We start from the raw sequence: 12,020 nt of genomic DNA on the forward strand, positions 1-12,020 counted from the left end.
CTGAGTTAGTTTTAAACTTCAGACATTTCCCTTCTTGTACATTACTTTATTCATGCTTACAGAGACTTAAACCATGATTACATAATAGCACTAAAAACAGAATAGGATTACTAGACTAAATGCTTACAGGCAAGCAAAATGATACCCAATTTGGGGAATTTTTTGAAATAGGAATAGTGTCATTATATTTCTGAGGATGAAATATATCTAACACAGCAGTGGAGTACATTACAACTTTAGGATTCATTCTTCAAACTCTTGTTGATATACCTGATTTTTCTGTATGCATATATTTTTTTGCAGACTTCAGGAACACAATTATTCGTCATCCTGTGTTGGGTAGTGATTTGGATTAAGACAGGCCCAGTTTTTCCTTAAGTTCTGATTTCTTTCATCCAATTTACTAGACCTGTTTCAGATCTGTAGAAAGGCAGTTTATCTTCTAACAAAAAGATTATCCTACTTTGCAAATCAAACTACAGAAAGAACATGCTGTATTGCAGCAGCTCTGTATGCTACGTCTAACTTTATTGAATATCCATTTTGTTCACATGGAAACTGTCTACATCTCATGGACATTTTTCCTTTTCTCATAATTTATATGCATTATTTGTGGATGGAAGTTGATAGACAATACGACCATACAAAACTTGTTATATTTTTGTCTTGCAGCAAGTCGCAGTCTTTGACAAATGCCTTCAGTTTCACAGAATCGTCCTTCTTCCGATCATCTGTGAATGAAGACGAAGCAAAAGCTGAAACCATTCGAAACTTGAGGAAATCTTTTGCTAGTCTTTTTTCTGATTAGCCTGCTTCATCTAAACGCACATAGCATATAGTCTAAAAACTCCGTGAATGTTACATAGGTTTTGTTTTCCCTGTGACAGTATCCTTATCTCCTGTGCTAACTGTTGTATTAAGCAATATGTTAAACTTACACAAAACCAGAAGAAGGACTTTGTTGAGATTCCATTCAGGAACATGTATAGAGGTAAAGAAAGAAGAGTTCTATTACTAACACAGAATGCCGAATTCTGTGGTCCTTATCCATTGTAATATTGTGGCCTTACTGTGACTGAACTATATAATCCTATTTGAGACTCCTTTGTAGAACTGTGTTAATAAAGCATTGAGTTATGGGTTTCTTCTTACTTTACCCATTTCCAATGCATTGCAATGCATGTGTATTTTGTGCGTAAATGTTTTGTACTGCAGGAGTATAGTCTTGGTTTGTTCTTGCCTCTCAAATTTAGGAGGCAATTCACACTGACGTTCTTGTCAAGCTGCATAAATAGTGTGAGAAGGTGAAGCAGTTTCTTCTTCCTTATACAATCTTTCCATCAGCTGATTGTAGACTTCTGATGTATTGCTGACAGTTATCAGTACACAAATTAATGTCCTAAGTAGAGTATATATGTACTACTGTATCTCTGTGTCTATTTAAATTTATTTCCAAATTGTAACCATAACTGGTTTTAGTTGCAAAGAATATGCATGATGTTACCCTTATTTTTGTGAACACCTTCTAATAAATGTAAAGTCCCAGCCTGATTTAAAAAATGTCTTTGACAAAGCTTGTTTCAACACCAGTATGTATTGTTTATTTTAACTGATATCAAAAGGGTACCTTTGTGATTATAAAATATTGGACATAAGACACAACTGGAGAAAATAGACTATCAGAAATAATTCCCTTTTAGATGGGCATCAAAAATATACCTTTTAGGAAACACATTTATATTTTCTATATAAAATATAGAAAATTATAGAAAATTCTATATATTTTCTAATAAGTCATGTATTTTATAAATAACTTGTGAAAACAGAATTGATCTCAGACTTTGGGGTAATAGCAGCATATATTTTTTATTATCTAAATGAAAGTGAAGTTGATTAGTAATCTCTAGACTATCCCTTTTCAAATGAAAACTATGCCATTCTGCCTATCATGAATTATATGCAGCAGTATTCCTTGCTAGGAAAGAGTGCTAGCAGGAGAAACAAGAGAAAATAAGTGCTCTATTAGCATATTCAAGGGAGAAAGCGAGCAGCACAAGTTTACATTTAAACCCTATGGAATTTGTAGTGGGTTTGTAGAAAGTCATCTATTTGTCTCAGACATTGTACTTTCTGTACTAACACATACACAAGTGTTAGTTTATGAAGTATAGGTAAATCACAATAACCCTTTGAAGGCATACGTCCTTTCAGCAGTTTTGGATTCCTTTGGATGAAGAGTCTGGCTTAGGCCAAGAGGTTGGCAATGAAGCATGGAAAGTTTCACCTCCAGTGATGTCAGAATTAAGTTCGTACATTAGTATCTGATAACTCTCTGTCAACATGGTCTAAGTTGATGATCTTAGCATATATATTTCCTGAAAAGCAGGCATGTCTAAATCACAGGCAACACAACTGATATGCTTTTTGGATTGATAGTGAGGACTGACTCAATTTTGCAGTTGCCCAGAATAATGCTTTCCTCCAGATTAAGACTAAAATGAATCTAGGGTCAAGACTGCAGCACAACATTACAGACTATAAATGCATAGCACTGCTCTCTGTAGGATGGAATATCAGTCTCTGCGTTTGGCACATAACCCCCAAATTTGTGGAACGGCCCTCAGAGAAGCCCCCTTACAAAATTAAAGACAATTCTTTCTCTCTCTCTCTCTCTCTCTTTTTTTTTTTTTCCCCCTGGAAAAAATGCACCGTGTACACAAGTCTATAGTTTAGACCATGAATTCTGTGGCAAAAGAGTACACCAGAACTATTAGCAGTTTCTATTAATTGATAAATTCATACAAGCAAATGGATTTGTTTTTAATTTTGTCCCCTTCCTGCCCCCCACTGCATTGAAACACTGTTCACTGGGCTGCAATAACAACCCTGAGTAGTTATATAGCCTTTCATGTCTGAGAAGCACTTTACTTCTAGATTAGAAAGATTAATCAAAGTTGCTAACGCAAATTAATTACTGCTACAGAGAAGGCATAGTAATTATGCATAGTTTGGCATGGTTCATGATTAGTACATGCCTAGTTTCAGCAGTATTTAGTACAATATGAATTACGGGTAGTTCATTAGTCCAGGCCCCAGATTTCGACTTGAGGCAAAGTTTCTTGCTCATATAAAATTCCCTCCCACCTCTTCCTGGGAGAAAACGGGTTTCACTACAGTCTTTGTTTTACCATCTGGAACAAAAAAAAGAAAGAAAAGAAAATAAAAGAAAAGAAAAAAGAGAGCAAGATGATGCAATCAAATCTGCATGGTGTATCCTCCCACACAATGTACATAACACATTGCCTCTCCACAATGCCAAAACTTCTTTATACCTCCAAGCGTGCTAAAGCGTGTCACATTCAAGCTGATGCATGCTTGTGTTTCTTATGCACTGTTTCATGGTTAAGACATTTTTAAGCAATCTATAGAACATCTCCAAAATACTCATCAGAAAAAGAATTTTTATGAAAAGTCTATTCAAATATTTATTGTCCGTTTTGTCTGACTTCATTAAATAAATTGTACTTTAAATTCATGTGCAAGCTCTAAATACCCAGTCATCCAATACAATGCTATCTAGGTTTGCATAAGTGGTTACACAGAAATAATCGGAGTGTCTGTGGTTCAGCTTTCTGAACATTAGCCTAGGTACCCGAGGTCTGTACTTCATATGCACCTTTTCTATGGAGATACAGATTATGATGCTATAGGTCACTATGCACAGTACTCCATCCTTTTATTCATCTTTCACTTACAAATCGATATAATATGAATTCTATAGAGATATTTATCAAGCTTAGTCTTAAGATTGAGATGGAGTCATTTTTTGACCATTAGGCCTGCAGCCAATTCAAAGGATTGAAACAGATTTCAAGAGATTGTAATTATGGATGAAGAGACTAAACTAGGTTTGAAACCACCACTAACTCTCCAATAAAAAATAGTCAAATAGTACTAATGTACTTTGTAAATATTGCGTGTACTTTGTATACTTCCTCCTCTGCAAGAACAAAGTCACTTCGCTGAGCCAATGTTGTCTCAAAGAACAGATCACATACAATGAAACTGCTATTTACAAAACTGAAAAAGTCATTGTATATTGTCTATGCGTTGACATGGTTGTTGCCAGTATTTTGCTGAATACTATAAATAAATATCTCAGCAAGTTGTCCATCAACAACAGCTTCCAGTGAGGTTGGGTAAGATGCTGAATATATCCAACAGAGCTACCTAATGCCTTTTCAGACTGCCAGTCATGACACCTATTTAGTAACCGAGATAGCCACGCAGGGGCTGGATATGATACAGATATGATACAGGATTTGTGGGAGACCTGGGCTATTCTAAAATGGCACTTGGAGGCCAGGCAGGATATATAGTTTGATTTAAAATGGCACTATTTGCCTGTGTTTGGGACAGGGATTCCCCTTAAATCTGGCTACTCAGCTATGTCACGCTGTGTAATCATTCAGGTGTGGGGTAAGAGCCACCTTAACTGAGCTCTGCCTTTCTTCTCCCCTGACTAAACAAAGCCGTCTAGCAAGCCAGTGCTGTAATCATTTGAAAAATTTGATCACTAATAGAGTTTATCTTTCCATACCAAAAATAACTAGAAGTGAATGACTCAGAGGAGTTTAAGAAAGATTATCTAAATTGTCACGAATGCCAGCACAAATGAAATTAAGTTCAGAGTGAGAATACGTCTCCAATATGGAAATGCTTTTTATTAGACATGTATTTCTAAACAAACTTTTTTTTTTCTTTCTTCTTTCTAGATGATTTTAAAATCCTGTGTGAGATGTTTCAAAATAGGTAGCTAAAATTAGTTTTCCAAATGCATGGTCAGTTCTGCAAATAAGCAACCAAATTTGCAAAATCACGTTTTCCTCATTTCCTCTAATTCCTCCTCATTTTCTAAGGAAGCATGTTGCACCTCAAGATAATAGTTTATATTAACGTTTGTGAAGCATTGATTGGGACATCTGTAGTTACATTCTTGCACCTCAAAAATTAATTTAAGAACAAATGCAAATAAAATTAAGAAAAACAAACAAAAAAAAAATGTCTAGTGCATCAAGTGAGTTCTTTAAACTTAAAATGAGACAAGAAGAACAACAGAAAGACTTTCCCCCTGTTAAACTTTAAGATAGGCCAGGAGTAAAAAAGACATGTTTGTTTGTTTGTTTGTTTGTTTGTTTCATTTTAATTTTTTTTTCCCGCAGATCATGTTACTAAGAGTTAGAAAAAAAATCCAATTAAAAAAAAAAGTCTCTCTCTCTCTCTTTTTTTCTCTCTTTTCTTTTTTTTTTTGTTTGTTAGTTTGTTTTTGTTTTTGTTTTCACTAGGACTGGAGTTTTGACTTATGTTAGTAGTGGCAATACTCAAAACATCCAAGGGTGGATGTGGTATTTAAAAAATAATGTACTTTATGTTACATGACAGCTAAGTTTTCCAGTACAAGATATGCACTGTACTGGGAGAAGATACCTGGCTTTATGGCTAAATCTCTGCTTTGTACAAGTGATGGTAACAGAAAATAAGTAAAATGCAAGATCAATCGACAAGACTGAGAAGGGATTAACTGGGAGCTTAACTCCTCACATGTGGTATTTGTTAGCATTTACTCTTCCTCCTAACCATTCCTATTTCATTCACATATGCCTGTTCTTCTCACAATTGCAATCAGCCAAATTTACTATAAGGATTTATAAGCTCTGTAGAGTATCTGAATTTTTAAGGGCAAATCTTTGAATTGTTTTCGTCTTCTGCTGCTGCTCTATGCTTCCTAACACTGTGAAGACAGATGGAGAAAGTAATAGAAGATGGAAAGCTGACTGATCTTCACTTACTTTCTTAACTAAGAGAGAAGCTCTGGTAAAAGGTAACGTAGATTTTAAAAGTATGTGGACAGGCAGTACAAAAGAACTTTTTTCTATCCAGATGAGAGACAAGAAAAAACAAACAAACAAAACCAGTAGTGCATACAGGCAAGCAGCTAGCCATTTTCTAATTTGGGAGCTACTTATCAAAAGTCTGTTACAAATATTTGAGTAATGAGCATTTTTTCCAGAGATAATCTAGTACAGGGTCTTAAAATTATACAGATAAATCTCTTCCATTAGTTACAGGATTACTGAAGTTATGAAGAAACATTAGACAGTACGTTAGACACATGAAACTAAAATTAATGAGAGCTGTACTTCATTAGTATGCCATGTTCCCTTCTGAGGCTGTAGCAAAACCTAAAGTGTGTTTTTGATTTTCCTGTAATTCATAACAGTGAAGATGATCACCAAAAGAATAAACATGGTCTGTGGAGTCAGACTTTCAGTAGTTCTACTCCTAAGGAAAAGTTAATGCTATTTTTCCCTCATCCATCAGGTACTTCACATAATTCTGCCACCTAACTCTCCTGAAGCTTTGTTTGAGGGAACTGGAGCTATTGGGCAAATGCTTCTCAGTTAATCAGAAGGAGATATCAATGCAATAATATATTTATCTCATTCCTACCCACTGTAATAAAATAGGAACATCTCGCATCTTCACATAATGTGCTGCTCCCCTTAAAGTTATGAGGAGCTTTAGCAAAAAGGGAATGCATCCTTTCACTAAGTATTTGCAGAATGCCATACACTAATGCCTCACTTGATAAGTGTGCTCTAACTGGGGATACCGTGTACGAGTCTCAAACTGATGATTATGCAAATCTTACAGATAGGCCCCTTAACAAGTAGATTACTATCCCGACTACATTTGCTATCACTGAGTCCTTCACAGTTCTGGCTAGTTCAAGCCAAACTCCTATTATCTTTGCTGTTTTGCACATTTTTCTTTCTTTGCAATAATAATAGTGTTCTGAGAATGAATATATCTCTAGGCATGTTTATCCCCATGTGTTTTTTCAGTCATGCAGAGCTTGGGACTACATATTCCACTGGCTTCGTGTGAAATGTGGCGTGCTACTTAAGAGACTGCCAATAGAACCAGGCCACAGATTAATTCTACTGCCAAGGTGCCGTATCAGTTTACTCTCCATGTAAGATCTGTCCTGCATGGTAGATCCACCAAACATTTGTAAGTGTGAGACATTATAGCTTAAAAAGTAGGAAATTCTCCCTTCCTCCAGTCTCCTCATGGGGAAAAGGAGATTAGTTGTCTCCATCCACCAGCTGAACCAGACCTAATTGCTACATAGAAATGACAGTAAATCAGACTGTAAATCAGTGCTGAACTGCATTAGTTGGCTGTTTGTCTTGGTGACAATTTAAATATATTAATTAGCAATGTGTGCTGTATGATTCATCTTAAGACTCCTAGGAAACTGGTAGTGTTTCCATATAGAACAGAGTCCACCTCAGACACTTACTACAGAATCCCAACCAGCTATTTATCTTTTAGCAATCTTGAAAATGGGTGTTGCTAGCCACATCCACTGCTATTTACTGTAAAGAAGTCTTTTCTCATTGCTTGATGGAATTGTAACAAATTTGGGTATATGGAAGAGGCCTGTAATTTAAAGGCCTCTGCCCCACCTGTTATGGGAATGTCTCTGAACTGGGATCAAGGAAGCATTCTTTTTCTTATTTAGATGTTTTTTTCTGTTTGCAAGTCATGACTTAATCTATTGAAAACTGAAATGATTGTTTTAAAATTACAATGTATCAATCTCTTCTACCCTTAAATTCTAGTTCACTGAGAGGTGACCACCACTCTATAATATATATTCATTTACTCAGCTTTGTTCTACAGTACATTTTTAAAGACATTAGCATTTTTCACACCTTTTTTTTTTTTTTTTTTCTCTTTTTACTAGAAAGGGAAAGCATGTGCATTGACTCTGAGCCATACAGAGCTGATGTAATTTCATGGCAAGAAGACTCCTGCTGCCCTTAAGAATGTTAGTACAAGTTCTGAACTGACTTACCCTCCTCTGGAATAATTATGCATTCCACTCTGGCACATTTTATCATGCAATTCTCCTGCTTTGTAGATTACATGTCTTGAGGAGGTACAAAAGGGAAGAGCAAAGACTGTTTTATTTCTATACATGCATCTAACAATTATATATATACACACATACACACCTCAAATAGTACTTTTAAATGTAAAATTATGTGAGAATTTACTTTACAGACTTACTTAATATGTACATTAAATACAGGTATCCTTTCATGCATCAAGGAGATGCAAGCATCTCTTGGGAGGAACACACAAAGTATGGGGAAAATACATTGTTAAATTATAATTGAACAAGCTGGAACTTGTTCACGTTAAACAGCCCACCCTCAAACTGCAAAAAGCCAAATTACGCCCTCAGCGACTTCTGAAAAGCAAACTGCCTTCAGTGGATTTCTGCAAATTTAACTGTCTAGAGCCTATAGCCACATCAGAATAAGTCTCACTGATCTCGGAGATTAAGCAGTCCCCAGCCTAGTAAGTATTTGGATATGAGACCACTTGGCAATTCCACATAGTATTAGATGTTAGCACAGGATGCATTTATAATTGAGAGCTTGGGTGTGAGGGGGTGTTCACAACATCAGACTTACAGATATCATAAATGAACCTTCCAAAGAGGCATTAGGAGGAATTTAATAGCTTACATCTCTCTGACTACAGCAAAAGCCTAAAATAGGTTAAAAACAAACAAACAAAAATTTGGAGGCTTATCTTAAGTGGTCTGAGTTCTCTTTGCTAATAGCAGATAGTAAAATCAGAATGAATGAAAAGACTGAATTCATTTATCTGTTCTGAAAAATAGAGAATAAAGTATGGTTATGTTCACGAAAGATTATAGACCGGATCACTTTTTAGACTGAAAGACGTAAATACATATGTTACCAGAGTCAGCAGAAGCATACTGGGAAATAGATATGCTGCATAAAGCTACTAGGGCCCTTGTTCTTCAGGATAAAGCCAGAAAGAGGAGACTTTACCATCCTTAGAGTCACTCTTTCAGATATTACAGTGTATTTCCTTGAGGTTTGTGTTTCAAATCAACATTTCTTTTTGACTTTCAGGATGTCACACGTGAAACTTTGAAGAGGTTCAAGTGCTAGGAACTCTTTTTATGCAGTGTTCCATAAGAGATCATATTTCATCCCCTGAAACTCTAATTTGGTTATTAAAAATATCTACCTTGTTGAACAAAGCAGATAATTTTCCTTACTAAGAATTTATCTGGACTGATTGGTCAGTAATATTGATTTGGAAAGTCTGCGTTTCTAGTGGATATGGAATATATATAAATATATGTAACTAAAAAGTTTAAAAAAAGACCCACCGGTATTTTCAGTTCTCATCTAATTCAGAACTTCAGGAAAACTAACAAGACAGAATAGTAGCAGAATGGAGTAACTAAGACTGCTGGACCTATCTATATATACGAACTATACCTAAAACTTACAATCCTTCCTACTGTCTGCACACAAGTCTTCCTTTTTGGAAGTTGCCAGCTTCATGTTCAAACCAAAAGCAAATTTTCTACAAATGGATCAGATTTATGACGTGGGGTAGGGGGGGAAAATACACAGGGCATCACAGAGGCCACATAGACAAAATGCAGTTATTCTTTATTTTTACGCCTATTCTCCCCACTACCAAATTGAAGCCTGTGTTATATTTTTTTCACTTTTTTTAAAGTCAAATTTTCCATTAAACTGAAAAATAATGTGTGAAGTTGTTAAATGATACTGATGCTTTTTGTTCTCCCTCACACATATGGCTAGCTGAGAATACATAGCAAGTCCAAGCTTGAAATGAATTTTTTTAAGCAACCAGTATATAACACTAAACATGATTTAATAATGGAAAGACTGGCACAACCTTAAAGGAATATCATCAAGTAGGCAAGGTATGCTTGTGACTTATTATAAAACAGTTAAATCAAGTAGGAAGCATAATCCAGATTCTTTACATAATTATGGCAGAAGGGTGTGGAAGAAGGAATATCAATTACTTCTTAAAGTGGAGATATAACAGCAAAATAAGCTATACATTGATCTCCCGTTTCTCTCAACTGTCTTGAAAATGGCCTGTAATACTTCAGTTAATGTTATAGGCAGCTTAATGTTTTGGGAACACTGGGCTTACTCTGTTGCAGAAGTTAGTAAAAAATTTTATTACAATTGTTACCAGGTAAAGCTTAACATCCCTAGGATAGTATTGTCTCTCCTTAATCAAACTGATCACAGAAAAAATGAAACAGAACTGGTAGTCCTTGTTTTAACTTTAAATTAGTCACAAAGAGAAATTGCTTGGTAATAATAGTGGAAAGATACTATTCAAAGTTATGTATGGTATTGTAGAAGTGATTGAAAACACTGAAGACAGTTTTATTTATGAAGAATTTATTTTATAGGGTTTGCATTTAAGTTAAAGCTCATATAATTTCTGCTACAATTAAAAACAGATTCTGTGTCAAATGGCACACAACGAAGACTTCTGACTAGTATTGAGAATGAGATACACATACACATAAAAACATGTTAATAATATTCTTTATTTTAAAAGTACTTTCTTTCTGGATCTCTTTGTGTAAGCCACCACCATGGTAAAAGACTAAAATTTCCTTAGAATTTTGTCCTTTAAAGGCTCTCAAGTTTTACAACATTATTCTTAGAGATTGAGACTAGAAAACAGAAATGTGATTTGTACACACTGGGTTAGGTCTGAGGAATCAACAGTCCTTTACTAAAGCTATTGAAATCAGAGGTGTGTCTGTGATTACCAAAGAGATCTTCCGGTGATAAAAGAAGAATTGCATCAGCTTTTGGCTCAGCGTGTCAGAATGACTCAGCATCTCAGAAGAATGTGTTTCCATTTTCTTTCCGGTTGGAAGATGGTGAGCCTTCGTTGATACTTTCTCTTAAAATGCCATGAAACAGGCAACAGGAGGATGTTAGATTTCTCAGTGGACTAACTTGACAGCCTTTATTCAGAATAGTATAAAACCCATACAGAATTCACTAATACTAGCATATATCCTTTCTTTGCAGTAGTAGAAGGAAAAGGTTTGTTTCAACAGCTCTGCAGCTCTCCCATAGTAAGTTACCAGATCATTTCTGCAAGTTTGTACAACTCATGGCACAGGAAATTCTAATTTGGAATTAAAAGTTAATTGTGTGAGCAAACATTCCTGGTAATTCTGGTGATTAATTAGTCCTTTCTTCTGTGATTTTAGCCCTCAATCCATAATTTTGTCCATTCTATACAAATTCAAAGAAAAAAATAGAACATCTCAAGAAATTCTCATTAACCATTGCTCTATATTTTGGGTATTATATCAAAGTACCATGATCATCAAAATGCAATTAACCATATAGTATAGCATTTTCTTATTATCCTTCATACTGCCAACAGTCAGAGATTGAATAGTGAGTGAACTATATAGCTGTTGGTTTGACTCAGCAGGATGTTTCTTGTGCTCTTTTCTTCCCTGTAAGCAATGAGTTTGCATGAAATTAAGGCAGCCCAAGTTAAAGTTAATTTGGCAGGAGTTTCTTCTGAAAACAGAATTATAACTGTGCAAGTCAACAAAGTCAAAAATTGCCAGCAAGACTTGTGAATGCTGAGTAAATTTACCTGGATATTTGATTTTAGTCTGCACTGAATCAGTCAGTCTCAGTTAGAACCAGGCAACTCTATAGCTGTTCCTGGAGAATACTGCTGATTATTTTGAGTACTTCTGCTGCTATCACTGAGGACTAGAGTTAACATCCAATTGCAGGCAGTTTACACTTGTATATAGCCTTTTATCTACACTTCTGCTCTGCTCATACAACTGCAGCACCCTCTGACAAGCTCAGACCACCACACCTTACTTTCTATTCTGTCCCTGCTCTCTAATATTCAAATCACTTCCTTGACCACTGGCAGGAAGCAATTACAATCTCTGCATACTTTAACAAGATGTTTAAACAAGATATCATGAGACCTAAACTAACTAAATTTCATCATCAGACAATGACAGACCCAGCACTTCCTTTAGGCTCTACTGTGCCTAAAAAGTGGTCTCAAAG

The 12,020-nt window shown here is 35.5% G+C and overlaps 1 protein-coding gene and 1 long non-coding RNA gene across 5 annotated transcripts in view; both read left to right on the top strand.

Annotated features, from left to right (window-relative positions):
- The window catches only part of SYN2 (synapsin II), a 176,876-nt gene extending 175,303 nt beyond the window's left edge, over nt 1–1,573 (top strand). For all 3 annotated transcript variants that reach the window (XM_068694897.1, XM_068694898.1, XM_068694896.1), the window contains one exon: nt 673–1,573. In XM_068694897.1, the coding sequence (XP_068550998.1) occupies nt 673–808 (136 nt within the window). In that variant the 3' untranslated portion in view covers nt 809–1,573. The remainder of the gene's footprint in view (nt 1–672) is intronic.
- A 4,031-nt stretch (nt 1,574–5,604) lies between these two features.
- Nucleotides 5,605–9,203, top strand: LOC137862577 (uncharacterized). 2 transcript variants are annotated; one of them, XR_011100409.1, is made up of 4 exons: nt 5,605–5,881; nt 6,906–7,012; nt 7,814–7,897; nt 9,021–9,203. It is a non-coding gene; the product is annotated as an uncharacterized lncRNA (long non-coding RNA). The 2 variants fall into 2 exon arrangements; XR_011100408.1 differs by lacking the exon at nt 9,021–9,203 and having other exon boundaries at nt 5,626–5,881; nt 7,814–8,789.
- Nucleotides 9,204–12,020: the final 2,817 nt, after the last annotated feature.

Source organism: Anas acuta, chromosome 11, assembly GCF_963932015.1.
Source record: "Anas acuta chromosome 11, bAnaAcu1.1, whole genome shotgun sequence".
NCBI lineage: Eukaryota > Metazoa > Chordata > Aves > Anseriformes > Anatidae > Anas > Anas acuta.